Raw genomic sequence first — 27126 nt, 5'->3', positions numbered from 1 at the left:
TCTCTTAGGCCCTAATATTTGTGTTACTACTGTTTGTTTTAAGTAATTGTAAGGAATGTTTTATATTTTCTCAACAACTCATTGTTAAAGGGAGAATTTTTAAAGCTTTTGGGTACAGAGGCCTTTTTGGGTGTTAACTGTTTTTATATTTCTGTGCTGGTCGCCTTACTGATGTCAGGCCTTACTTGTTATTTTGTTGTTGGTGGCATCTACCCTTTTATCTGAGGAAGATGTTAGAAGTTCCATATCTCTGACTGCACCTTTTCTGTTAGAGGGATGTGGCTACTTTAATGAACCTTGAAGGGTAAATGGTTTTGGGCAGCAAACTAATCCCACTTAATAATCCAAGTAATTTTCAGGCCACAACCCATTTTGTAAATTGGAAACTGATTGTCCTACAAACTTGGAATCATAGTAATTTCTTTATAAAAGCTCTCGCCAAGCCCTGGCTGGTGTGACTCAGTTGGAGCATCGTCTCAGAAACTGGAAAGTTGTGGGTTCAATTCCTGGTCAGGGCACATACTTAGGTTGTGGGTCCCATCCTCAGTCTGGGCATGTGCAACCCCAGTGTGTACGAGAGGCAGCCAGTTGATGCTTCTCTCTCCCGTCAGTGTTTGCCTCAGCCTTCCTCTCTCTCTAGAAACAGTGAAAAGCGATCCTCGGGTGCGGATTAAAAAATAAAAAAGTAAAAAACATAAAGTACAAAAAAAAGCACTCCAGCCTAAAATTTACAGTCTGGTGTGGCTTTGGCAATACCTTTCGGATCGGGAAGGGAGGGGAGAATTGAGCGTGGGACAGCTAGCATGGGAAACACAAATGGGTGTGTCTGCATGTGCTTCTGTGGGGCTGAAGTAGCGCTTTGAACAGAATATTTGATAAGCTGTCTAGTGTCTGAACAGCCTACAGAAGAATCCATTTTAAGCATAAAACCCGATTGTATCAGTTTGTCCTTTTTGATACTGTGTGGAAGTCTGTTTGAATGTTCTTTTTGGAATGTGTGTGACTGTTGACTGAAAAGATTATAACATTTTAAATGGTTAGAATTTCAAAGGAGGTGTTCCAGGTTGGTAGCAGGTGGTTGGCGTTTCCAGTCCTCCGGCCGCGTCACGGTCCCGGCAGCTCAGGCGCAGCGGGACTTTTCATTTGCTGCGTGATTACCCGAGTGCGGGGCCCGCCCCACACCTCAGTGCTCCTCATCTGTGGGGTGGGGGTGGGGGTCGTGGTACCTGGGGATTCTGTGGGGATTCAACGAGGTGATGCCCGAAGCTTCACTGTTAGTGTGCGCGCCCTGGGCACTGCCTCTGTCTGCTGCCGTCACGCTCTCCCTCGCTCAGATGACAGCGTTCCTTTGTGAGGTGCTTTTTAGTAACAGTCTGGTATTTGTAATATACACAGAAGAATTTACATGATTTCAGCTGTAAGGGTATTCAGTAAGAATTTGTTCTTAATACTAAGCTCTAATCAGAACAGACAGGAGCAGTACTTTGAGCAGAGGTTAATGTGTCAAACTGACACTTTGTCCTGGTCTGACTGTTGGTCACGTGAGAACAGCTGAAGAAGCAAGCATTTCAGAGGAGTGGGGCGCGGTGGTGTGGTCCAGAGACGCAGAGCTGCTCTCTTGGTCCCCGAGGTGACGAAGGCTGAGGGAGGGGTCTGGTCGCACCTGCTGCCCAACAGCCGGCTCCGTAAATCCATTGCCTCTGTCCCTGTTCCCTGATTTGTGAAGCCCACTGGAAGTGGGCAGTCGCCCGCTGTCCCAGCCCTGACCCCGGACGCTCCAGGTGTGTGTGGCGGCAGCGCCGGTTTGGTGAGGCGCTGAGAGGTCCCGCGGGCCACTCAGGGCGTTGAGCCGGCGTTCGGTGCCGCCAGTGTGGTCTCGGACGCAGGTGCGGAGGCTTAGCTGGGGCTACGGGTGGCCCTTTGTACTTCTGCCTGAAAACCTTTATAAAGATAGGCTTTCATCCAGATTTTATAGGTTGCTTTTGACAGTAAAAGAAACAAAAAAGCTCTCAATATCCATGTTCTCTCCTTAGAAAATTTAAAGGTATCTTGGCTTGATTTTCCTGATAATGAAATTTTATATAACCTTTTTTTGTATATTTAGCTTGAAATACATATTTATTTCCTCACTGGAGGATATGTTTATTGATTTGAGAGAGAGAGAGAGAAATTGGGGGTGAGGGAGACCACTGAACCTCTGGCCTTTCTTGGTATACGAAACGATGTTCCAGCCAAGTGAGTCACCTGGCAATGGCTTAAAAAACGTTTTCTTTCTCCTTTTTCTTTTTAAAGATTTTATTTATTTCTTTTTAGATGGAGGGGAAGGGAGGGAGAAAGAAAGGGAGAGACACATCCACGTGTGGTTGTCTCTCATGTGTCCCCCCACTGGGGGCCTGGCCCGCAACCCAGGCCTTTGCCCTGACTGGGAATCAAGCTGGCGATCTTTGGTTCGCAGGCTGGCACTCAATCCACTGAGCCACACCAGCCAGGACAAAAAAACTATTTTTCAAGTATATATAAAGAACAGAGCCTCGAAATACTAAAATGCCTTTTCTCTGAATCTTGCAATTCAAGGACCTAGTGAGACCCTTTAGTCAGCATCTTGCCGCAGAGGAAGACACAAGTCAGATAAAATAGCTTAAAAAATGTTTGAAACCTAAGATTCCCGTTTTGGTCCCCTGAGCAGTGTGAGCACACAGCAGTGAAAGCCTGAGAGAACTTGTGAACACTAGCTGCCAGCGTGCAGAGGTGAACGCTGGACATGTCCTGTCAGAACTGCACAAGATGTCAACCTCTTTAATATGGATAAAAACAAGTGACACACTCATGAAACAAGTCATTTAAAAAATATTTGTAGAAGGCCATTCTCTCACCACGGAACTTAAAAGGGAAATATAGACAGACTGACGAGGGAAAGGAAAAAAAAAAGTCAACCAAATTATGTTTTTACAGTAGAAGTTCAAGGCTCAGATTCTTTTCAAGTGCATGAGGTTTTCCCCAGAATGAGAGCCTGATACCACACCACTAACTGAGCCATGGACGTTTTGAGCAGGTGAGGACCCCTGTAATACCTAGGCTGCACGTATGGAAGGGCAAGACGGTATCAGCAGCAAGGAATTGCATCAGTCCAAAACGCAAGACTGTCGTTAGCCAGAGTTAGTGCATGTAGTGAGTGATACGTTTTTGTAAAACTTGTTTTTAGTTTGTACACTTCCTTTAGCACATGCTGTATTTATATATGGATATCCTCACCCTGACTCAGTGACAGTTAAAGGTACATGTGTGTATCTGTAGACAGAAGGACACACACACAGGGCTCAGGTGAGGACAGTGGCCGCTGCTGGTCGTGAGCGAGAACTAGGGAACAGTACTCATTGTAAGACCATAAAAATAGTCTTAATCACAAGAACAAGTTCAGGCTATAAAGGAAAAATGAACATTTATAATCAAAGGTACTTTAATAAATTACAATACCATTCTCATGACTAGATTCCCTCAGCAGAATTTCAAACAGGAAGTTTATCATTCAGAAAACCATACAAAGAATTCCCTCTTCTAGAAACATCTAGACTATTTTAGATTTCCAGAATACTTTTCAAATAGGCATCTTAATATTTGAAGTCAGTTATTAAAAATATTTCAAGCTTGCCCTGGCTGCGTGGCTCAGCAGTTGGAGAAAGGGCTGCATGCTGGGCCCCCAGTCAGGGCACCTACGTAGGTTTCAGGTTCCTCCCCAGTCAGGGTGTGTGTGGGAGGCAACCCTTTGATGTTTCTCTGTCTTTCCCTTCCTTGCTAAAATCAATAAACATATATTTGGGCGAGGATTTTGAAAAAATTACCTTTTAATAAGTAGTATTCCATTCTCCCCTCTTCCCCCCACTTGACAGATTGTTGACCTTTAGAAATAAAAAAGTTGTAGATGTCAGAATCCTTTTGGTGAGAATAGGAAATCTGGTTTCATTGTAGGGGATGTATCCGTTGTTTCTATGGCGATATTAATGACCCAAATCAATGTTTATGGTCAGAGTTTAGAGTTTATGTGCGTCAATTATACTTGCGAGGAGAAAAATAACAGCGCAGTCGTCACTCAGAACGCACTGTGGCGCCCTGGCGCGGGTCGGGGAGGCGCGCACGTGCTCTGTGGGACTCGCTGGAAGCACACGGTGAGTGTCCCGTGGGAGCTGGAAGGCAGGTTCTGGGATGTGAGCCACAGAGTAGCAAGACGGGAGCGTAGTCATTAACTTTTTCCATTGAAACTGGGGAAAATGAAGTAAATATTTTATAAAATATCCAAATGTTACTACTATCTTTTATTTTGCAGCCTTCCATGCAACACCCAACACCTATAAGCGGAAGAACACGGAGGCAGCGCTGGACAACAAGCCTTGCGGGCCCCAGTGCTACCAGCACCTGGTAAGCGCGGGTGCCGTGTGGGCCGAGGGCGCTGGAGGGGACTCCGAACTCGGTGAGGCGCGTGCAGCCAGCGTAAGCGCCGTGGCTCCCACGGCTTCTCCCGGCCACGTGGGCGGCAGGGGGTCTCACCCAGGTCGTGTCTCTCACGTACTGCACACTCTAGTCCTTCATTGATTTTGGATTAGTCTTTGTGTATCCATGTAATCTCTTCAGCAACAGTTCAAGGTTCTAGGGTCAAGGATGCTTACATTCCACCTTCTACCGAGTCCACGAGCGTGTGCAGCACAGGCAGCTGCCTGGCTGCCAGGCCCCGGCAACTGCACGCGGTAGCTCGAGGCCGTTCTCAGAGCCACAGCCTTCCTTAGAGCTGCAGGCCCCTGTTGTTTAAGCCATGGTAGAGGGCCCACAGGGAGAAAAGGTTAAAGTTTAGGAAAATAGGAGGTAGAAAAGTAGTTGTTTTTTTATGGGCACTATCTTATTTTTACCATTTCCCCTTTTTGAACCAAGCCACTCCTACCTAGGAACTAAGTGGGTATATATTGCCTGTTGGATTTTGGACAGAAGATTCATTGAATGGCACCTGCAGAAGGTATCCTATTTTTAAGCAATTTGGTTTTTGTAGAATGAAGTATAAAACTGTTGGCTGCTCTCAAACTTTTCCCTTCTGTTGCCACTAAAAACGGGATTCTCGAGCACTGTTGTATAATTTTATCTGGCTCATCTGAAATGTTTCTCTGGTCCTTCTGTAATCCATGCTCGTACCGGTTTTTTGTACTTCTGAGACTGGATGTTGCCCTTTGTAATACAGACCGTAACCCCACAGCCCTGTTCCTCACGTTTCTGCCGTGTTTTCCTGGGGCCGTGCGTCCTCCTAGGAGAGAAACAGGGTCTTTCCGTAGTAAGGCAGGAGGTGACCGAGGCGAGCATGCTTATTACGTGTTTCGTATTCTCGTGCACTGTAACTGGGACCATAGAGGCATGCGCTTCGAAACCCCGGAACAGGAAAGCTTGGCTCCAGAAGCACATTAAGTGTATGATTTTCCTCATAAAAATTCACTTTTAAAGAGACTATATGTTATATAAAGCGTATTTTGTATTTTAACTTACTAATCAGTTAGCGTACTTCACAAACACAGAAGTGTCTTGCCTGATTTCATGCCACTCTAGCGATATCTAGAACCCAAGTCTGTCTTTCCAAAAGTTCCAAACTGTCAAAAGGAGACAGAAAGAAAACAGCTGTGTTTAGAGATGCAGACGATTAACTGTTGAAAGTGGGTAGTGCGTTGAATTTCTTGACTAACTTGCTTATGCAGGTTTTTTTCTCCTGCACGGAAACGGTTGTAGAGCCTGACCCCGATGTCGCCGTGTCTCACTCTGTAGGAGGGAGCCAAGGAGTTCGCCGCCGCCCTCACTGCCGAGCGGATTAAGACGCCGCCCAAGCGCCCGGGCGGCCGCAGACGAGGGCGGCTTCCCAACAACAGCAGCAGGCCCAGCACCCCCACCATCAACGTGCTGGAGTCGAAGGACACGGACAGCGACCGGGAAGCCGGGGCCGAGACGGGCGGTGAGAACAATGACAAGGAGGAGGAGGAGAAGAAGGACGAGACCTCCAGCTCCTCTGGTGAGGGCCCAGCAGCGGCCGGGCTGCGGGGGTTCTGCACGGCGCGGGGGGGGGGGGTTGGGGGGCGCGCATGCCGTCCTGGTCGGCTGGCTCTCGGATGCCGCTCCCACCCTCTGTCTCAGTCAGGGCAGGAGGGGGTGCAGACCACTCAGGCCCGCGTCCTTGATGTTCTGTGGGTCATTTTGGTGGTTTTCCCGACTGGATCTTAAGTGCCTTTCTGCCCTGTGGCTCACGCGTGAATAACAGTAGGACAGCCCACGCGCCTTCTTTGTGAAAGGGGCCAGGCTTCTGGTCCCTGGTAAAGGTTTGGTGATACTTTCTAGCCTCGGTTTGTTCTCAGACATGATTCACTTCCTGCTTTTTTTCTTAAGCATGCCCCGAGTTTTACTTCTTGATCTGCTGTCCTCCAGTTGTGATTTCCTGACCAGTGCTTAATTTGGTTTGTAGAAGCGAATTCTCGGTGTCAAACGCCCATAAAGATGAAGCCGAACAGCGAGCCCCCGGAGAACGTGGAGTGGAGCGGGGCCGAGGCCTCCATGTTCCGGGTCCTCATCGGCACCTACTATGACAACTTCTGTGCCATTGCCAGGCTAATCGGGACCAAGACATGTAGACAGGTGAGCACATCTGACTGAGAAAGAGCATCAGAGAGGTAGAAAAATGTGTAATCTTTGTCCAAGTGAAAGAACAGTCTCAGTTACTATTGGCCTTCTGTTTACCTCCTGGGAAGGTTTTTTAACTGAGGGTGAACTGATTGCAGCCTTCAGCTATTCCAGGCCAGGTGACAGTGGACTTAAAAAGACAGAATCCAGATTGAGCCTTGAGACTCGGCCATAATGCCATCAAAGCTGCTGTCCCTGCCTGAGGGCCAGGACAGCGCTGCCCTGCTCTCCATTGTCCGCAGCACCGAGCCGCGTCACAGCGGAGACCGATGTTTGTGGTGGGAGTCAGGGCGGGGCCGGAAGTCTGCTGGCTGTGGTGGCCTCACGGTGGCAACGGTGTCTCTCATCAGGTGTACGAGTTTCGGGTCAAAGAATCCAGTATCATAGCTCCGGCTCCCGCCGAGGATGTGGACACCCCTCCGCGGAAGAAGAAGAGGAAACACCGGTAAGTCAGCCTGCGGCTGCTCTGCAATGCCACCGGGACACCGCTGGCCGCCCCGGGGCGGCAGCTGGGCTCCGCCGTGTCTGTTAATAAAAGAAGACTGAACTGCCTTAAAAATAAGACTGGTGGGATTCCTGCGGACAGCTGCTGGGAGTGCTTTCTGAAAGAGTGCGGCAGCATCAGTAGAGCTGGTTTTAAGAGCCATAAAGATTAAGCTTATTCTACGTTTGGTTGAGACAAACCTAGTAGCTTCTGCAGTAAAGGTCACACAGTTACTTAACTTGTTCTAAGATGTTTCCCTGAGCGTCAATATTGGAGCGTTGACGTGAGCTCAGAGCCAGTATTTACTTGAGCTGGAATCTTCTGGGTGCAGGGTGTTGCCCTGGTCGTCTTGGTAGACTGTCTCAGGCCATGGGAGCGTCACCTTTCCTGAAGCCTGTGGCCGAGAGTGGTGAGGTGTAAGTGCAGAGCCAGCAGATGGTGGCTGACCTGTCAGCTTTAATCCCTTCCCAGCTTTGTCAGAGAGCAGCTGTGGTGGGTGTGGGGAAGGGAGCATTTAGGTTGCCCTTCAAAATGTGAGTGCGTGCTAGTCCGTTCCTGTAATTTAGAATCAGAACTTTCCCACAGAAAGTTTTCCCACAGAAGTTTTTCCCACAGAATTTAGGCTTTAGTAGACAACTTCCGCATTTTTTGGTTGAAGTATTTGTGATGTAGCTCAACTGATTAAGGATGTACTAGTGGCACCGCATCAGCACGAACCAGTAGGTAGCCCTACCCAGCACGGGAAGGCGTGGCCGCCCTCAGTCCTGCCAGGTGCACTTGTGAAGGCTTCCTGGTGCACAGCAGGGCCTGGCGATCACGCGGTTTCTCAGTCACCGCAACCTGGCAAATGTAAACTGGGGACTGCGTGACCCTCCTTTCAGTCACTTGGATTGAAGGCACGGCTCTGTTGATGGCACAGGTGGACGGACCCGCGTCAGGAGCCCCTGTGGGGATGTGCTGACCGTGCGCCGTAGCTTCCTGGAGACCATTTGCTGCTTTGTTTTGCAGGTTGTGGGCCGCACACTGCAGAAAGATACAGCTGAAAAAAGGTCAGCACCCTTCCATTCAACCTCATGAACTGAAAATGTCTGTCATGTGTTTCAGAATAGAACTGGGTTAGAGTTTAGGGTATTTTGATATAGGGAGGAGCGTTTTCTCGCTCAGAGTGTGCACACCTCCCGCCTGATTGACCTGCACGCTGTTGTCTTGATGCAGACGGCTCCTCGAACCACGTTTACAACTACCAACCCTGTGACCATCCACGGCAGCCTTGTGACAGTTCGTGCCCTTGCGTGATAGCCCAGAATTTTTGTGAAAAGTTTTGTCAGTGTAGTTCAGAGTGTAAGTATTTGTTGCTTTGATGCAACTGCATGAGAATTAAATGGGCCTTTGGTCAGCCTTTTAAAATAGTAACAAATTGACACAATGTGGCAGTTCTTGCTGCTTTGCTTTTGGGAAAGCCAGAGTCGTGGGGCTTGTGGCTAATAATCAGCGCCCGTGTCCTGGCTGCTGCATGGAGCACAGACAGGTGAAGGCAAAATGGGATGAAAGGAACTTTCTTTGGTGGTTTAAATTAAGTCATAACAACACTGGCAGAGGATGTAAGGGGAACCTGGAAATCACTACCCAGATACCTCGTGCGCAGCAGGAACTGTCCAAGTTGGGTGGGTTCAGTGCTCAGAACAAAGGCACTTGCATCCTCAGGATGGTGACTGTAACTGTTGAATGAAACCGCACATGAAGCTCTGACATGCAGGGCGGTTTTCCCCGCGTGCAGTGGGACGGGGAGGCTGTGCTGAGGGCTCCACACGTCACAGGACGGTAATGACAGACGGTCCCCGCAGGCCAGAACCGCTTTCCCGGCTGCCGCTGCAAAGCGCAGTGCAACACCAAGCAGTGCCCCTGCTACCTGGCCGTCCGGGAGTGTGACCCCGACCTGTGCCTGACGTGTGGGGCTGCCGACCACTGGGACAGCAAGAACGTGTCCTGCAAGAACTGCAGCATCCAGCGGGGCTCCAAAAAGGTACGGCCGGGGCGAGGGCCGGGGCCCGGGGCCCGGAAGCCGTCACTGAGGGGACAGTGCTGCACAGGAGCAGCCTGGGCACCACCCCCCGCCCAGACCCCATCCCCTCTCATGTAGGAGGAGCCAGGGCAGTCCAAGGGGCGGCTGTGACTGGCTTCATGTTTGGAGCGAGGGGTTTTTTCCTAGTTGTTTAATAGACCATTTGAAGTTCTTTTTTAGTTAATAGGAGGAAGGAATCATTTATCTAGTCTCCTTATTGCAAGTACATGGTGTCCTATCAGAATAGAGACCCGTTCTTTAAAGTAGAGGCGAGTTTCCTTATTGTGCAGAGCAAGAGGTGATATTTCCCACAGTAGTTTTCAGACTTTGTTCCTTTAACCACCTTGAAAACATCACAGCCAGGAATTACATAATGGGAGCTGCACGCAGGTGACTTTTAATTGTAGTAACCTGGACGTTCATCACTGAGCCAGGAAACAAACAGCAAACTGGCAAAGGGTAGATGGTGCGTCTTCCGTCGATCATTTTGATCATAACAGCTGGCGTTTACTATTTAACACACAGCGGGCACTGGGCTGCGTGCCCTGGCTGTTAGCTCGCTAGTCCTCCTGACGTCCTGGGGCAGCGTTCCCGTCGGCCCATTTTCCGGGCCAGGGAACCGGAGTCAGGACTTGAGAGGAGGAGGAGGAACCCCTTGCTATGGCACCCACCTCGGGCTCCAGGCCACCGGAGACAAGGTGGAGCACCCTGGGCTGCTGGCAGGGCAGCCCCGCCCCGCCCCGCCCCTCCCAGCAGGAGTTCTGGTTCTGGTTGTGGCTGGCTGTTTGGCTCCAAGTGTTTCCACAGCTTTTCTCTGGGTAAACATCCACCAAGGTCTGTCTGTCACAGTGATGTGCTGGTTTTGCAGGGCACACCCATGATGAGCCCTAATTCATCCCCCTGCCCCACTCACCGGCAGCATCAGGTCTCTGGTGTGCGCAGGAAGTGGGCAGTGCCAGTCGCAGACACTCCTTTTAACTTGGTTTCCAACTGGGTTCCATTTGCCCCAGAGCTTCACAGTGTCATTTAGCTGATTTAGTTTCTGATCAGGGAGGTATTTGGGAAAGTCCCTGACAAAGGGGAGTCAGGGCTGGAGTAGAGCGAGGACAGATTGGGAGCCTGGGTGATCAGGGCCCTTTGCAAAGGACACAAGCAAGTGCGGGATGGCAGCAGTGTGATGGGCCCGGTGCAAAGTGAGAGGCCCGTTCCTGACGTGTCCCCACTGGAGCTGGGTGTGTTCGCCTCCTTGGCGGCTGCCAAGAACGGAAAGCCAGGCTGGCGAGATGTGACGCCCCCTCCAGGCAGTTCTCCAGGCTGTCTGAGGAGCCGCCGCAGGAGCAGTCGAGCTTCAGTGCAAGCAGCCACGGGCCTGAACAGGGAGTGGAGGAGCTGGTGCTAGAGAGTGTGGGGAGGTGTGGAGACAGGTGGATTCGGTGTCATGTGAAATGCATGTTGAAAGTGGTAAGGGGGTCAAGGGCTGACGAAAGGACAGGAAGTGTATGGGCAGCAGCTGTAGGTGCCCTGCTGGAGGGCAGCCTCAGAGGGCCCAGCGCCACCGTGGTTAGCTGATTTTTGGAGAGAGGTAGAGGTCACATTCCGTTTATTTACAAAAACCCAAAGCAGCATTGTTCTTGCAGTTTGTCAGCCCCTTGGGCAAAAGCTGACCTCTCTGTTCAGGCTCTGAACTCAGGGCACCTACCTGGTGGCTTCTTGCTGACCGACTTGGGAGGGGCCCGGGGAAGCCGCCCTTGCCAGCAGGCCCCGGGCGCCCCTGTGCTTAAACGGCAGCTTTGTTCTCTAGCACCTGCTGCTGGCGCCATCCGACGTGGCAGGCTGGGGCATTTTCATCAAAGACCCTGTGCAGAAGAACGAGTTCATCTCGGAGTACTGCGGGGAGGTAAGGCCAGGCAGCACGCTCGCCTGCGGCCGCTGTGTGGGTCACCCTGGGGCCGGTCAGAAATGGGTTAATACAAAAAGCTTTTTTTGGGCAGGCCTTCTGCTTGTGGGTTTGATTTGCTTGGTAATTGGACCTCTCAGTTCTGGTCACATTTTTCTCTGGGGACAAAGGGGAACAAACAGGAGGTTTGCCATGGAAGAGTCTGTCCTACTTAACCCCCAGTCTCACTCAAGGACCTGGGAGCGAGTGCCGCTCGTGGAGCCGCAGGGCTGGGTCAGCCCGCCGTTCGAGTTTCTCATTCAGTAGGAAAGACGCCTGTTCACCACTTTGTCAAGCCTCGCTCCTTGGGTGGGAAGTACCCCTGAGTCTAACTCCGTGAAGTCCACTGTCCTTTGGCCGGCACAGGGGCAGGGCGGTGGGCTTAGCGCTCCCGGCGCCTCAGGAAAGGCCCAGCTCTGCTGGTGAGCGTGAGCATGCGCTCACCTTCTTGTCCTCTCTGTCCTCAGATAATTTCTCAAGACGAAGCTGACAGAAGAGGGAAAGTGTATGACAAGTATATGTGCAGCTTTCTCTTCAACCTGAACAACGGTGCGTGTACGAGAGGAACGTGGTATCCAGGTGGCACTGGGGGCTATGTCCGGGTGGACCCGTGGTCCACGCTCCTGGCAGAGGCTCAGGAGTGGGCTGTCGCTTGCACGGAGGAACTTCTCCTAGGTAGAGCGGGTCAGGTTCCAGGGATGCGGTCTCGGAGCCACACCAGATGGGGTTCCCACTGCTGAGCCCTAATGGCGCGGGGTCTTGAGCCAGCTGGGCGCATGTCCTCCGGTGCTTGCCCAACCCAGGAGGGCGCGTCACTGGGTGGTTCGAGAACGCGAGGCTGGCGTCCTCGGGGCGGGCGGGGTCCGTGATGAAGAGCAGGTGCCTGGTAACCTGGGCTGAAACAGGGACAGTTTCTTCTGTGGACAGGCTCCACGAACAGAATAAAGATGAATTTTGGCTATGAAAATGTTTATTTTTTGAAGTTGTGAAGAATTTAGTCAATTTTTTGCAATGTTTTCCTCACTAATAGGCAGCAGCATTTGGTAGACAGCCTGAATGAGCAATTTTACCTAGACCAGCATTTTCTTACAAATGGTCATTTCACAATGAGTGAAGTTGGATGCATGATTTACTTGCTTTTGAAGGCAAACCCGGCAGAGCTGTGACTTGTATTTCCAAAGTCCTAGTAACTTAGCGTTTAGCGACTAAAACTGAAACTGTTCCTGCATTGTGCTTGTTTTTTCTCTCCAGATTTTGTGGTGGATGCAACTCGCAAGGGTAACAAAATTCGTTTTGCGAATCATTCAGTCAATCCAAACTGCTATGCAAAAGGTAGGTGCTTCTGAACGCAGGAGTCCCGTAGTCTGACGCCAGGGCCCCCGCGGGTCACACAGTAAACCGGAGCCAGCGCTCTGGGCCCGTGACCCCTTTCTTGACCCCGTCCTGTCTCCTTGCAGTGATGATGGTGAACGGCGACCACAGGATAGGGATCTTTGCGAAGAGAGCCATCCAGACTGGCGAAGAGCTGTTTTTTGATTACAGGTGAGTAATGGGACAGTTCTGGGGTGACCCCACAGCTCTCTCTCTTGGACTTGGCATTGGGGACAGAGGCTGTCTTTCTGCTCTTCCATGGATCTTGTGGTGTTGGAGGGATGAATTTTGGGTCATTCTCTGCCTTGGGCATGGGCAGGAGTTAAGTGGACATAGTTTCCATCCTTCTACCCTGCTGGTTAAGGGCTGGGCGGGGTCACGCCGCAGTGAGTGTGGCGTGATCTGCTGTCCTGGAGGGTGTGCCGGGCTTAGCGAGGGCCCACGTGCTGTCACTTGGAAGGCAGGACCCACAGCAGGGGCGGCTGTGTTCGCGGGGTGGGCCGTGGTCACGCCTGTCTCCTGCCCTTGCAGATACAGCCAGGCCGACGCCCTGAAATACGTGGGCATCGAACGGGAGATGGAGATCCCTTGACGTCTGCTACCTCCTCCCCTCCTCCTCCGGAACAGCTGCCTTTAGCTTCAGGACCCTCGAGTACTGTGGGCAATGTAGAAAAAGAAGATGCAGTTTGAAATCCTGAATTTGCAAAGTACTGTAAGAATAATTTATAGAAATGAGTTTAAAAATCAACTTTTTATTGCCTTCTCACCAGCTGCAAAGTGTTTTGTACCAGTGAATTTTTGCAATAATGCAGTGTGGTACATTTTTCAACTTTGAATAAAGAATACTTGAACTTCTCTCTTGTTGGTTGGCATCTACCGCGGAGCCTCAACTGATTTTAGAAAAGGACTGTGTCCGAGGAGACAAACTCACATGTGACACCTTTGGTTTTGCTTATTAGTATTCATTCACTTAATTACAACATTAAACATGGGGCCGGCAAACACCGGTTTACAGTTGTAAGTATGCAAAAAGTTTATTCTCATATTATCACTTTATGAACCCACTTTTGCTGCCCCCGTATACATGTAAATACGTAATCTATACACATGCAATACTGTACACTTTGCCTAGTCATACTTAATATTGACTGTTAATAACTAAGCGACTACCACTGCCTGCATCCTGAGATGGGGGTGGGGCGGGGCCAGGGGTCAGCCAAGGAGCCTCATCCCGCATGTGGGGTCAGTGCTGGCCGAGGGGTGCTCTGACTGCCTGCCTCGCTCTTAAATTCCTTCAGTCTGGACACAGCCCCTCGGGAACACAGCAGTGTGCCTGGGACCCCGTACCTCCCCACAGGAGGCGACGTCTCCCGTTGCCTAGCTTTCTGAAGAGGGTGTTCCTTTTTTTTAGGCCCCTCCTTCAAGTGTCAGGGGAGCCGCGCAGTGACAGACGGCATTGCAGCCCCTCCTAAGACACACTGACCCCTCCTGCGGGCAACGCTAGAAACAGCCATGGTCGGTCTGTGTGTAGTTGCTTTTTCTAGTTAAAGTTACTGCTTTATAATGTGATAATATTTAAAACTCACCTTCGGTTCCAGCGAGGCAAAGGCTGGTGAGACTGGTTTGTGTTCTGTCCGCGCACAAGCCCTAGCACCCGGAGGCTTGGCAGCAGCAGCAGCGCCTGGCCCCACACACCGGTCTCCTACGGCGTGCTCTACCCTTAGGCGCTGCCGCATTTCGTCTTGAACAACTCTAACCACCCCCCGCCCCGGTCTCCAGCCGGGAGCCGGTGCCACGAGAACTCCTGGGCTCAGCGTGGGCAGCCAGGCCCCACCCTCGGTGCCCAGGGGACCGATGACATGGCTGCATTCCGGCCACTGCCCCCCCGCTGCTCTCAGCCTGCCCACAGGCGCGCACGGCCGGGAGGCGGGACCCGGAGTCCCGGGGGGGTTCTGCTTACAGACTGTGCTGCAGACCCAAGTGCAGCAGCCGGCGGGCCGGACGGACAGCCGCCGCCGTGAATGCGCAGCCAGCTCTTTGTGCCTTGGCTGGAAACGCGCCTCTTCCTGGCAGAGCCTCTACCAGGACCGTTCGATGCGCACCCACTCACTGCCCCGTGGGGTCCTGGGCGTCCGCACGACACAAGTGGCTGGCTTCAGCTCTACCTCTGTGTGTGTGTGTGTGTGTGTGTGGGGGGAGGTGTGTGTGCACAGAGCAACACACAAGGTATTCGAACGCCCAATTGACGAATTGTGGACAAAAGCTCAGTTAAACAGCGTGCTCTGTCCCTCGTTCCCACACCGCCCCGCCCCCGCCCCCCCACGATTACCGAACACCAGTCTGACTTTCAACCGCCCATGGCACACAGGGGCTGAGCACTGCAGTTCCAGGGCTCGCCAGAAAATAGTTTTGCCCATCTGACCAAAAAGAAGAAAAGTGATAACTGATTCATTCACACCTGACAGCTATTGGGTTGGCGGTTGTCATCTTAATATGACAACCTAAGGGGAAAGATCCATGCCCCTGGCTGAACAGTCTGGCGTTGCGTGCTTCTAAAAGGCTTGCAGCACCCCGGCCGGAGGAGGTTGCTGCTGTCGGCTGCGCGCGCTTCCCTACCAGAGCAGCAAAGGAGCTGTAGCAAGTATTATAGCAGAGCACAGGCGGTCCACGTGTGACCATCCTCCTCTGAAGAAAAAGGGGGTCCGACAGACGGCAGGAGGCCCAGCTGGCCCCTAAGGTTTCTCCTAACAGTCACGGGGGAACCCTGTGAAGACTCCCAGCCCCAGTCCAGGCGGCACCTCGCCTGCAGGCGAACTTTTGCACCATAAAATAACACTGCTTTTGCTTGTCACCGTTCTTTTCAAGCAGTATTTTATAATTCTCATTTTAAAACACCAATTATAATCATCTACCCAGAAACTGCTGCCTAGCGACTTTTCACTACTGCCAGGTACGGTCGGCCCCCAGCCTCCCATGCACCCGTCCGCTGACTCGGTCCTGGTCCCACCCGCGCCCAGGTGCTCAGCGCCGCCCCCGCCCTGCCCAAGTCTGGGGGCATCGCGCAGGCCCTGTGCTCCTGCGGAAACTGGCCCAAGCAAACACCTGCTGCTCCCTCCGCTCCTTGTCATAAATGACCCATGAGGGTCCACAGCCAGGCGCACATAACCCCCATCTCCATGAAGTGGTTTACAAACGGACCCACTCACCTTTACGATTAAGCTACCACTTGGCTGGCCACTGGGGGACCAGAAAGAGACGTAGGGGTGCAACCGCAAACTGGCCAAGCCGCTGAGCTGCTGTGGTTGCTGAGAGGAGTGTCTTCAGAAGCAGATCCAGCTCCAAGAGATTGGGCAGCATGTCTCTGCCTGCGTGTGGCAAATCTTGAGTGTTTTCTAGAAATCAGACACCAGTGTTCAGCAAGGAGGTAGGTCATTCTCAAAGCTATCTGATGGGTCAATAAAAGTGTGGGAAATTCCAGGTGCTTCTTGTTTCTGCATCACCCGCCCCGCCCTTACTGGTCTCTGGGCTGGTGTTTTGCTGCTCTGACCGCTTCCCCAGAGGCGCTGCCCAGGCAGCCCAAGGCTACGCGGGACCTCCCGGACGGCCAGGCCCCCCCAGGAGAGTCCTACGTCTGTTAGCCTCAAGGTCCACTCCTCACACTGGCTTTTCCCATTTCCCCACAGGCAGGCAGGCACGCAGGGGAGCTCGACTGTGCGGCTTGCGTTTGGAGACTCCTGTCTGTCGTCAAGCGAGGATCTAGTTTGGGGAATAAAGGGGAAAAAAAAAGTCAGGACCTACGAGCAGGAGCCGAGCCCACCTGGGAGGCCTTGCTACCTTCTTCCGTTGCCCCTGCCCATCCCCGCCGTTAAACAGCACATTGGCCTAAGGCGAGGGGCAGGCACAGGCAGGGAATCCGAGGATGGGGGTAACTACCTCCTCACCCGTCCCTGTTCCTCTGCTTCCTGTGCTGACGTCTGGGCTTAGCCAAGGGGCTGAGTAACCCCAGGGTGCTCCCGATCGCGGGTGCCTGGCCCGTCTCGCTCAGCGACCCCCACCCCCACGGGCTCACCCCCAGTTCTGAACGTGGCGCCTGGGTGTACCTGTCCCAGAGGCCGACAGAGGAGCTGCGGGGAGGGCAGGTGTGCTGTGGCCTCGCGCCCCAGTCCCAGCCCAGGGCCGGGCCACAGGATGGGGGCGGGACATGTCCCCGGGTGGCTGCCCTGCTTTCGCCCAGGGGTCGTTTGAGATATTTATAAGCAAGTATGGAAACCATTACCTAAGTGCTTAAGTTTATTACTGTTACTTTTTATATCCTGTAACGTCTTTTAAACCTTTAATAAAACCCCGTTACGTGCCAGATTGCTCCAAGAAACTCTTAAGAACCTCACTTTTGCACGTTCCTTTGGCTGTGCTGCTGCCTCCAACTTTGAGGTTGAGGAGGAAAACGAACCTACGAGCAGGAGCCGAGCCCGCCTGGGAGGCCTCGCTACCTTCTTCCGTTTTCTGTTCTCTGGCCAGAAGCGAGTGAGGTGACGTGCTGACCATGGGACTGACTGTGGACAGAGACCAGAGACAGTGTTACGGGGACACGCAGGCTGGCACCCAGGCCCCCACGCTGGGAGTGGGTCTCCTCCCGGGCACACGGCCGCAAACATGCCAACTTACCAGCAGGTGCCTGAGTGCGAAACGCTCACTGGCTGGGCTCTGGTCCTGCTGCAGGGGCCCCTCAGTCGGGACAGCGGGGACTCGTGCCACTTGCTGGGATCCTGGGCGCTTCCCCAGGAGCAGCCTGAGTTCATCTTGAGCCGGGGCTTCTTGTGTTTTAAGAACTGCTTAGAACTGGAAAGGAGCCACGGGCCCCACCACACCTCAGGGTCCAACCCGGGCTCGGCCTCCCGGGCTCGGCAGCAGAGCACAGGCCGGGGCCACCGCCCCCAGTCCTCCCCGCGCCTCCGCTCGCTGGTGCCAAGCGCCCTCTTCTCTTCAGTGTCCCCGCTTGTGAGAAGAGGACCTGTCTCCCAGATCAGGTGGTCAGAGATTAGCCTGTTCGTATGGAATCAACGTGTCACTGACCCTCACTTGCCACCTTCAAGTTACTGGAGGAAGTCGTCAAAATGAGCATCCACGTTTGCAAAAAAAATTACAAGGGGACTCAAAATTCTAAGCTCTCATAAAACATTCAATCTAAAGAACTGCCGCCTGTTAAGACTTCAGGAAGACACTGGGAATATAAACTTGCACAATCGTTATATCTTTTATTTACATATAGAAATTAGTAAAACTGAAAACAAAACCAAATGCAACTTGTACAGAAATCCTTTAATTTTCTTTATTTCCACACATTAAAAAATGAAACACACTATACAAATGGTTTCTCCGAGCAGTCGCACGCGGTCCGCGCGGACGCCTCCCCCGAGCGCCGGCCTGGGAGGGCCGCCGGCCGGCCGCGGGGAGCGCGCGGCCAGAGGGTTGGTGGGGTGCGGCAGCATGCAGCCCTCAGCGCGGGAGGGGCGGTTCCCTCTGTTCTTAAATTAGGTTAAATGGCATCGGTGTCCTTATTTACAGACTGGAAATGTATCGATCCTGAGCAGCTCCGATGGACAGCTGAGGCCGGCTGAGGGGAGTCTTGGTCTCAGTCGGAAGAGGCGGGCCCGTGGCGGCGGCAGCTGCTGGGGACGGGGGCGTCCGGCGGCAGCACGGTCAGAGCCCCCGGCAGGGCTAGGCCAGGTAGCTGTAGGTGTCCTTTTCCCCGTCCACTCTCTCCAAATACTCTTTCTCGATCAGAATGTCAATGCATTTCTGGGCATTATTTTAAAAAGGAAGAGGCAGTGAAGAGAAACGCTGATCACAATGGAGGCCGACACCCTCACCACAGACTGCCCACCTCTGAGAGCTCAGTGGGGAGCAAGGTCCCCTCGTGGCCTGTCTGCCTGCAGCGAGAGACCCTGCCTCCCTGCTCGGAGCCCCCTCTGCAGCAGCCGGGGGGCTGCACCACCCCCTTCCCAGGCTCAGGTGCTGCAGCAGCCGGGGGCCCCTCCCCTCTGCACGGGCAGGGAGCGGGGGCGTGGGACGCCCCGGCTGCTGTCTACCCAGCGGCCCCGAGAGGCAAGAGCCACCTCGATTCTACTTCGAGAAGCCCCAGTCGGGGAGGGGCTGACGGGTGGTCGACGTGAGTCCCCCCCCAATGTGGCAGCTGATGCGAATGCACAGCCAACTGACAACGCTGGAGACAAACAGCCCTAATGTGATGCTGAGCACCATCCCAGCAGCCACAGCACAGCAGGACTCCAGGTCTAGAGAGTTCCGTGTGGGTGTGCGGTGCACCTGGCAGACCCCGGGGGCTCTGGCAGGCCCGTGGCTGCCTCACTGTGCGGCGGGTGCCGGGGACACGGGCACCGAGCATGCCGCCCTCCTCTCCGCACGCCAGGGGACGTTTGGAAAGGAAGCCCGTTTTCTCCTGCAGAAAAGCCCCGTCCACAGCGACCGAGCCCCTTCATCGGGGGGCCTGCTTCCGGTGGTTCCACCTTCTCCACAACAGCCCGCCCGCCACCCTGCCACACGCGCCTGTACCTTGATGACTGGGACCCGCGGCTTGAACCGTGAGGACAGCTGCGTGAGCACCTCCCCGAGCAGCTGCTGGTGCTTCAGGACCTTCCGCATCTTCATGATCCTCACGATCGCCGCCTGCCGGGCAGAGCAGAGCGAACGGCTTACGCTGGACCACGGCCAAGCAGCAGGGCCGCCGCGGCTCGGCCTCTGCGCGTGGGGTCACGGCCTGGTCCACCAGGTAGCACATGGCAGGTGAGTGGGCAGCGGGGCCTATCACCTACGTGTGGTCTTATGAGCAATTCTAACACCTTACCCCAACCACAGAGCATTTAAAAAATGAGGAAAATCCGGCCTTCCAGCCACAGAAGTCGCCACCGAACAACAGCCTCCTTCCCCTGCACTCTGCTCCCTGCACCGTGTCATCGGCTCCGCCCAGGACCCACGCCCGCAGCGGCCCAACATGCAGCGAGGCCCCTCTGATGGGAGGGACGCGCCAGTCACCTGAATCAGCAGTTTGCGGTCTTCCTCGATGTTTTTGTGTGTGGTTTCTTGTTCCTGCTTCTGTTCAGTTTTCATTGGCACATTGATGTTAACCCTTAATTTCTTACTATCGAGAAAATCGAGCAGACAATCAGCGATATTTGGAGAGGCAGGCAGTGAAGGATGGAGGGGAGGGGACTGGGTAGACCGGCCTCTCACCAACCACACACTGCGCGGGCGACTCTACCCCGGCCCCGAGGGCTGGGCGTCTGGGCCCTTCACCGGCCCCCAAACAGTGTTGGGAGAGATGAGTGGGGCACTTGGACGCAGAGGCCCAAACCTCTGAGTGAATTGGTTTTTTTTTTTTTTTTGAAGATTTATTTATTTTTAGAGAGAGGGGAAAGGAGGGACTAGAGAGTAGAGAAACATCAGTGTGTGGCTGCCTCTCGCGCCCCCTGCTGGGCACCTGGCCTGCAACCCAGGCCTGTGCCCCGACTGGGAATCGAAATGGCGACCCTTCGGTTCACAGGTCAGTGCTCAGTCCACTAAGCCACACCAGCCAGAGCCTGAGTGAATTTTTTAAGGAGACTTATTTGCCAAAACAAAAACAAAAACAAAAACAAAGACAAAACACACTCTAAACCCAGAAGAGTCAAATGAAGAAACACAGAATTGCCACGTGACATCCAAGGTCGCCATCCAAGCCTTGCCTGCTCAGCACCTCCCGCCCCCGCCCCTGGGGCAGGGATGGCAGTTCTTCTGCTGGGGGTGGGGAGGGGCCAGGGACCACCTATTCAGCAGGTTTCCTTACTTTTTATAACCAAGGTATAATTTTATTAAGGTATCTGGCTTCAGTTCCACCTCATCAACATTTGCATTTTCATCTTCCAAGACCTGTAAGGAAACAGCTGTTACTACATAATTTCAGAAAAAGGCTTTTTGTAACTTGACGTGAAAAGTGCACAGACGTACCAATAACTTCGATTTCAATAAAATCTGTAGCACTTGTGCCAAAATGTCCTGCAATTAGAGAGAAAGGGTAAGTTAAAGAGAAAAATACAGTTTTCTTTGCAATTAAAAACCACGGGCAACATAATGCATTTTTTCCACGGGAAAACAATGTCACCCAAACCGACAAATACACTCAGAGGAAAGAGAGATGGTGCTTTCGGAGGCTCCCTAAACACACTATGTCCCCCAGCACCTGCGTCTGACAGTGACGTAACTGCTTTCCAGCCTCGACCACCAGTAACGACCACTGAGGATTGTTACACCAAAGTATGAGAGGCCACGCGCAGCCGGTCCCCTTGACTAAGCCCGCAGGGGCCGGGCCCCTCGAACACCTGGCAGCTCCGCGAACACCCAGCACTCTCTGCGGGTAAAAGCACTGAACACACTCAGAACTGAAGGGGACGGACCTCTGCCATCCACTAAAACCTACCTAAAGCTATCAGGCAAGAGAAAGGAAAAAGATATCCAAACAGGCAAAGGAAGAAGTACGACTTTCTGTGTTTGTAGATGACATGATTAAAAAAGCCTGCCCTGGCTGGCGTGGCTCAGTGGATTGAGCTGCAACCTGTAAACCAAAGGGTCACTGGTTCGATTCCCAGTCAGGGCACAGGCCTGGGTTGTGGGCCAGATTCCAAGTTTAGGGGAGTGCAAGAGGCAACCGCACACTGATGTTTCTCTCCCTCTTTCTCCTTCCTTTCCTCTCTAAAAATAAATAAAAAAAAAATCTTAAAAAATAAAAAAAAGTCCTAAAGAATCCACAAAAAAGTATTACAACTAACGGCATGGGCTCAGGCTGGCTGCAGGGCACAAGATCAATATGCAATGATTAACTGTATTTCCATATGCTAACAATGAACAGAAATTCCATTAATATAATAAAAGAGTACGAAATAAATTTAACCAAAGAAGTGTTAAGACTAGCCTACTGAAAACTATGAAACGCAGTTCAAAGAAACTAAAGACACCTTTAAGCACATGGCAAAACACCCAAGTTCACAGATGAAAAGCGGTGGAGATGCTCCCCAAAGCCGCCACACAGCCACGGCCACCCCTTTCCTGATTCCACCGGCCTCTTCCCGCAGCACTGGACTTGCTAATTTTGAGTTTTATATGGAAATGGAAGGGGCCAAGAACAGCTAACACAATCTTGAAAGAAACGAAGTCGGAGGTCTCAATTTCAAAACTTACTACAAAACAACAGTAAGGAAGACAATGTGATACTGGCATAAAGACATACAGACAGATCAGTGGAAAATAACTGAGAACCCAGAAAAATCCATGCATTTAAGGACAACTGGTTTATGACAATGCTGCATGGACAAGCTGTCACCATGCTGCATGGCCATGTTTTTAGTTGGTCTTTAAACTTCTGACTTTGTCTACTTTTCTCTCTTTTAAAGATTTTATTTATCTATTTCTTAGAGAGGAAGGGAAGGAGAAAGCGAGGGAGAGAAACATCCTGTGGTTGCCTCTATACACGCCCCGCCTGGGGACCGAACCTGCAGCCCAGCAGGCGCCCTGACTGGGAAAGAACTGGCGACGTTTCGGTTTGCGGGACGACACGCAGCTGCGCCGCGCCGGCCAGGGCTCCTCTCTCCTCCCTGACTCTCCGCCACAGCCCCTGCCTAGAGCAGGCTGGGCTTGTCAGGAAAAGGCGGGAACTCCAGGGCCAGCTACGCCTGTCGGCACGAATCAAGTGAGAAGCCCGAGGAGCACAGCTAAGAAACTGGTCCACCTGGGAAGGGCCCGGGATGGTGCCTGAAACCCCTTCCCGGGACCTGTGGCCACACCTCCCTTCACTAACACGCTCCTCTCACACCCCAGGCAGACGTGCGCCGTACAGCCAGGCATGCTCCCCGGAAATTCTGAGCACATGCCACCTTTTTTTCAGAAACCCCCACCCTGACCCCGCCTGCCTCCCGCCAACCCTTCACAGCTCGCCCACTCCTTCCAGGCAGAGCGCCCGCGGCCCGCGCCTCTGCTCTGCCTCACTGCACACAGGCTCATCCTGCTGGTGCGAGACACACAGCAGCAGGACCTTGTTCTGGAGTCCTTGACCCGTAAGGGTCAGTGACACAATCAAGAGGGAAAGGACAGCCTTTGACTGTGGATTAGATATGACACCAAAAACACAGGCAACAAAATAGAGAGTGGGTTTCATAAAAATCAAAACTGTGTGTGGTAAAATGGAACAGACAATCCAGAGAATGGGAGAAAATCTCTGTAAATCAGGTGTCTCACAAGGGTCTATATACAGAACACACACGCGCGCACACACACAATCCTTACAACTCAACAATAAAAAGGCAACCCACCCAATCAAAATATGGACAAAAGGTCTGGACAGACATTTCCCCAAAGAAGATATACAAATGGCCATGAAAAGATATTCAACATCATTCGTTGTTAGAGAAATGCAAATCAAAACCACAACACGCCACCACTCCCTGCCCGTGGTGGTGGGGGGGGGGCAGCTACAACGGGGAACAAGCGCTGGTGAGAGCGCGGGGAGGGGCCTGCGGGGGAGAGGGGCCGGGGGGCGCCGTGGGGCGGCCGGCAGGCCCTCGGTGCGGCGAGCATCGCTTATCGCGACCCAGCAACCCCCAATCTCGGTGTGCATCCCAGAGAACTGAGAGCACGTCTGTACAAAACCCCGGACACGAGTGTGGACAGTCAGTATCATTCGTAGTAATAGAAAGGCAGGAACGACCCACCCGTCCATCAACAAATGAATGGAACGTGGTCCATCCATATGCTGGAACATATTTCAGCCATAAAAAAGGAATAAAATGTGGATACATGCTAAAACATGAATAAACATGCTAAGTGAAAGGAAGCATACAAAAAGCCACGTTCCATGATTCAATGTACATGAAAAGTCTGGCGCCGGCAAACCCAGAGACGGAAGAGACTGTGGACGGCGGGGGCAGGGCCGCCCCCAGAGCGGGGTTCCCGGGCTGCGCACACCACCTTGCCAAGAACTTCCAGACTGCACACTTTAAAATGTACACAATTTTATGTCATGTGACATGTATCTCAGTAAAAATTGATTAACATGAAGGCTAACATTAGGTGAAGATTTAAGCTTTGTCATCAGAAAAGCTTTGCTGGGAAGAGGGTGAAGAATGGGCTATGCTCGTGCGCGCGTGCGTGCGTGCGAGCGACCCGGGGCGGGAAACAGCTTTCCAAAGGGCTTCCACGGGACGCACCCTCGCGGGGCGGTCTGAGCCTAGGTCAGACCTGGGCAGGTTGTGCCGGCTGCTGCGCCTGGGCGCCACCCCAGAAGAGGGTGGCAACCCTCGAGGGGGCGCGCGATCTCATCAACCGCCCGGGGACCCGGCCTTGCCCCTTCCTTGATTTTGAATGTGTAAAAGACTCAAAACTGCTGTCCTTCTGAGCATTTGAGATCTTGCTCCCCAGCATATTTTTTTGGGTCAGTTTGGCTCAAATAAAGTGTTATAGAAATGCAAAAAATTTTAAAGTTTTAAAAAACATTATATTAAAATCCTGGAAGAAGAGCGTATTCATAGGCAGATCTCTGTTCAGACCGAAGGCCCTGGCCCCCACACCTCCCCCACAGCGCCCCCGAGACGAGGCAGCCGAGGGGCGGTACCATTTTGATCTGCGTGCTGTCCGTCAGCTGCTGCACCGCGTAGGCGTCCTCCGTGTTGTACTGAAGCAGGATCGCCATCTGGAACGTCGATGCCTTTGCGGTCCCCACAGGAGAGAGAGAGGCAAATTTAAACCGCGCGGGACACTGCCCCCGTCTGAAGCGCTTAGGACAAAGTGCAAGTCCACTACAATGCAGCATGTTCCCGAAAGATGTCATTTCCCACCTTTTGAAACATTAAAATGATTTTGAATTTTCTTCTAAAGACATGTTTTGTTCATGTAAATTCATATGTGTCCACACTCATTATACAAACACATATGTACCCATCTGGCACACAGAGAAAGTACAGAGCACCCATCTTCAAATTTGTTTTTGCACAAAGGCCAAGGAAAATTATCTGTTGGTACATTGACATAAAACAGTCTGCACACTGAATTATATTTCATTTTTCTTCATCCTAAATACTTCCCTGTGTAAAGTCTGCTATGGTTTACAGCAAACCCCAACGCTCTGAGGCGCCTTTCTGGAAACTGTGCGCCAGGTCCCACAGCCTGCAGCGGGGCAGCGAGTGGTGTCCGTGGGGCCCTGTCCCTCCCAGGGGGACCCCTTCATCCTCCTCTCCCACGATCCACAGCGACAAGTAAAAGGTCCATGAGCAGCAACACTTGGTCAAGGTCCCTGTAGGCCTGGGCCTGGGCCTTGGAGACAGGAGACAGGAGGAGGCCAAGCAGAGAAGTGGCCCATTGAAGGCAGCAGGGCTTTGCAACCTTTCCCGGGCAGGTGAGCAAGAGGCCCCTCTCATTTCTCATCAGCGGCCCAGATCAAAACAGTCTCAGAAATGTCCCCTAGTTTGGTGGCAGTTCCACCCATGCATGTGACCTGCCATCATGCAAACTGCATACGTATAATGGGTGCCTTTTATTGTATGTAAACTATCCCAACTAAGTTGATATATCCTTCCACATGTGTGGGTAGGGGATGAAGAAAACAAAATCCCAGTTGTGTAGCATCTAGGTTCAAGCTGGCGCAGACCCCTGGGCCTGGCGCAACGACTCTCACGCGCTTTTGCTACTGTTTCAGAGAAGAATTGTGGAAACTTGACTGAGCAGAGCGTGCGTCCGCGGAACACATCCCGAACTTTCTTAGCACTTAACAACAGACCCACAGCTGTTTCTGTAAGTTTACCAGTGAATCGAGAGAAAACAAAGCTACCAGCTAAGAGGCTCGCCTGCACGAGCTCACGGAGAAAGAACGTGGACTCGCTGAGGGCACGGACCTCAACAGAAGGTCCTTACTGCCGGGTGCTCGGCACTGCTGTGAGCACCAGCGGCGACTGCAGCGCGAAACCACTTCCCAAGGGGAAGGTCTGTTACCACCCCCCCCACAGAAAGCTCCGGCTTACTGAGCTGCGGCCGGACGGGCAGGCGGGGACCGGACCACGCACTTGCACCGACATCTTCATTTTAGGGAAAGGAAAACCGACGAGGCTCCGTGTCATCATTGAAGTAACCTGTCCCTTGGCCAGAAAGAACCAGAATTCACCTCCTCTGACTCTCAGGACCTATGCGCTTAACCTCTACTCCGTTTCCTCGGAAGCTGGTCTCTGGGCTGTTTCCTTAGTCACTGTGTTCTGCTTGGTACAATTTGTCTTATCTTCATTTAAGCTTAAAAAATAATCCAAAATAGAAAGGCCACCTTACCTGCAAAGTGTATCTGTTCTTGAAGCAGTTTGTGACCAGCTCTCCCTTGGACAGCTGGTACAGCCACGTGAGCTTCCTGCCGCTGTGCCGGCTGGCGTAGAAAGCTGTGAATCGCTGATAGCTGCGCTCCAGCTGCGGGAGAGGGCGGCGTGTGAGCGCAGGCCTGACCGCGCCCCGCGGAGAAATGCCCTCACACCCAGGGAAGACACCGACGCCATCGCGGATGCTCACAAAGCACGGGAAACTAAGCACTGGAAGGTACAACCAATAGAGGCTTCTGCTCTGGACAGGTGGGACCGGTTGTGCTGTTTGTCATGGTGCCAGAGAGGTCCCACAAGTGGGAGGGAACAAGGCCCATGTGTGGGAGGGGGACAGCGGCAGCTGCAGGGCTGTGGGTTCCCGCTCCCATGTCGAGTGTGGCCGCCCAGCGGGAAGGCCTCCCCAGACGGCCGGCCCCTCCCGCCCACCCCGCCGGACCACGGCGCGCACCTCCGAGGGCAAGGCGAACGTGCAGGACTGCTGGAAGGGCCAGGAGCCGGAGCTCAGGACCTGGATGCTGAAGTCCACTGCGGGCGCGCACAGACCAGGAAGACACTGCGTTAGTCTCAGAACTGGAAATGCTTTCTCAAAACACGTTCAGTGAAAGTCCTGCTTCAATATAAAACTAAGACTTTAACTTCAATTAGTTTTATTTTACTCAATTGAAATTAGGAAAAGGGTGGGAGAGCCAGAAATCCCTTTGCTCCCAAGAGTGTGTTTTCGTCTCACTTCCAACTTGGGACGAGGACATCAGAGGCCCGCCTTCTGCACCCCCTTCAGTTTGGTGCCCCAAGCAACGTCACCGCAGTCGGCCCCGACGGCACGCCGAGGAAGGGGAGGCCCCGGGCGCGCAGCTGCCCAGCACCACTGACAGCCGGCCGCAGGCCACGGCACCACTGTCACGCTGACCATGGGCATGTTCCTTCCCTTTGGGGAAAGTCCCCGTGTTTCACTGAGAAGGACGGCATGATTCTCATGACGTCAGCACAGCCTGTCACCCTGAGCTGCCACAGGCCTCGCGTCAGGAGCCTGGCCTCCCCAGTCCCCAGGGCCAACCTGAGGCCACGTGCTCTTTGTCAGCTTGACCCTGGTATCTACATGGCCACACCAGTTTCTTATACTTTAAGGAAAAAAACCTTCAGAATGGATGCAAACCCAGGTTACACTGAGCTCTGTGTGGAGGCC

At 52.8% G+C, this 27126-nt stretch overlaps 2 protein-coding genes across 4 annotated transcripts in view; one reads left to right on the top strand and one right to left on the bottom strand.

Annotated features, from left to right (window-relative positions):
- The window catches only part of EZH2 (enhancer of zeste 2 polycomb repressive complex 2 subunit), a 65840-nt gene extending 52527 nt beyond the window's left edge, over positions 1-13313 (top strand). Inside the window, exons 10-21 of the mRNA XM_054564471.1 lie at positions 4322-4413; positions 5794-6034; positions 6482-6651; positions 7047-7141; positions 8189-8229; positions 8396-8521; positions 9025-9203; positions 11044-11139; positions 11646-11727; positions 12430-12510; positions 12636-12720; positions 13081-13313. Coding sequence (XP_054420446.1) covers positions 4322-4413; positions 5794-6034; positions 6482-6651; positions 7047-7141; positions 8189-8229; positions 8396-8521; positions 9025-9203; positions 11044-11139; positions 11646-11727; positions 12430-12510; positions 12636-12720; positions 13081-13141 — 1349 coding nt within the window. The 3' untranslated portion in view covers positions 13142-13313. The remainder of the gene's footprint in view (positions 1-4321; positions 4414-5793; positions 6035-6481; positions 6652-7046; positions 7142-8188; positions 8230-8395; positions 8522-9024; positions 9204-11043; positions 11140-11645; positions 11728-12429; positions 12511-12635; positions 12721-13080) is intronic.
- Positions 13314-17850: 4537 nt separating this feature from the next.
- The window catches only part of CUL1 (cullin 1), an 86066-nt gene continuing 76790 nt past the window's right edge, over positions 17851-27126 (bottom strand). For all 3 annotated transcript variants that reach the window (XM_054564257.1, XM_054564258.1, XM_054564256.1), the window contains exons 15-22: positions 26392-26468; positions 25903-26034; positions 24203-24295; positions 20551-20598; positions 20390-20472; positions 19600-19705; positions 19120-19233; positions 17851-18348 (exon numbers count right to left, since the gene is read on the bottom strand). In XM_054564257.1, the coding sequence (XP_054420232.1) occupies positions 18268-18348; positions 19120-19233; positions 19600-19705; positions 20390-20472; positions 20551-20598; positions 24203-24295; positions 25903-26034; positions 26392-26468 (734 nt within the window). In that variant the 3' untranslated portion in view covers positions 17851-18267. The remainder of the gene's footprint in view (positions 18349-19119; positions 19234-19599; positions 19706-20389; positions 20473-20550; positions 20599-24202; positions 24296-25902; positions 26035-26391; positions 26469-27126) is intronic.

This window comes from Pteronotus mesoamericanus, unplaced genomic scaffold (assembly GCF_021234165.1).
Source record: "Pteronotus mesoamericanus isolate MK-2021 breed Mesoamerican mustached bat unplaced genomic scaffold, CSHL_Meso_final scaffold_85, whole genome shotgun sequence".
NCBI classification, from domain to species: domain Eukaryota; kingdom Metazoa; phylum Chordata; class Mammalia; order Chiroptera; family Mormoopidae; genus Pteronotus; species Pteronotus mesoamericanus.
The sequence above is the reverse complement of the archived record's forward strand: the minus strand, read 5'-3'. Positions and strand labels throughout refer to the sequence as shown.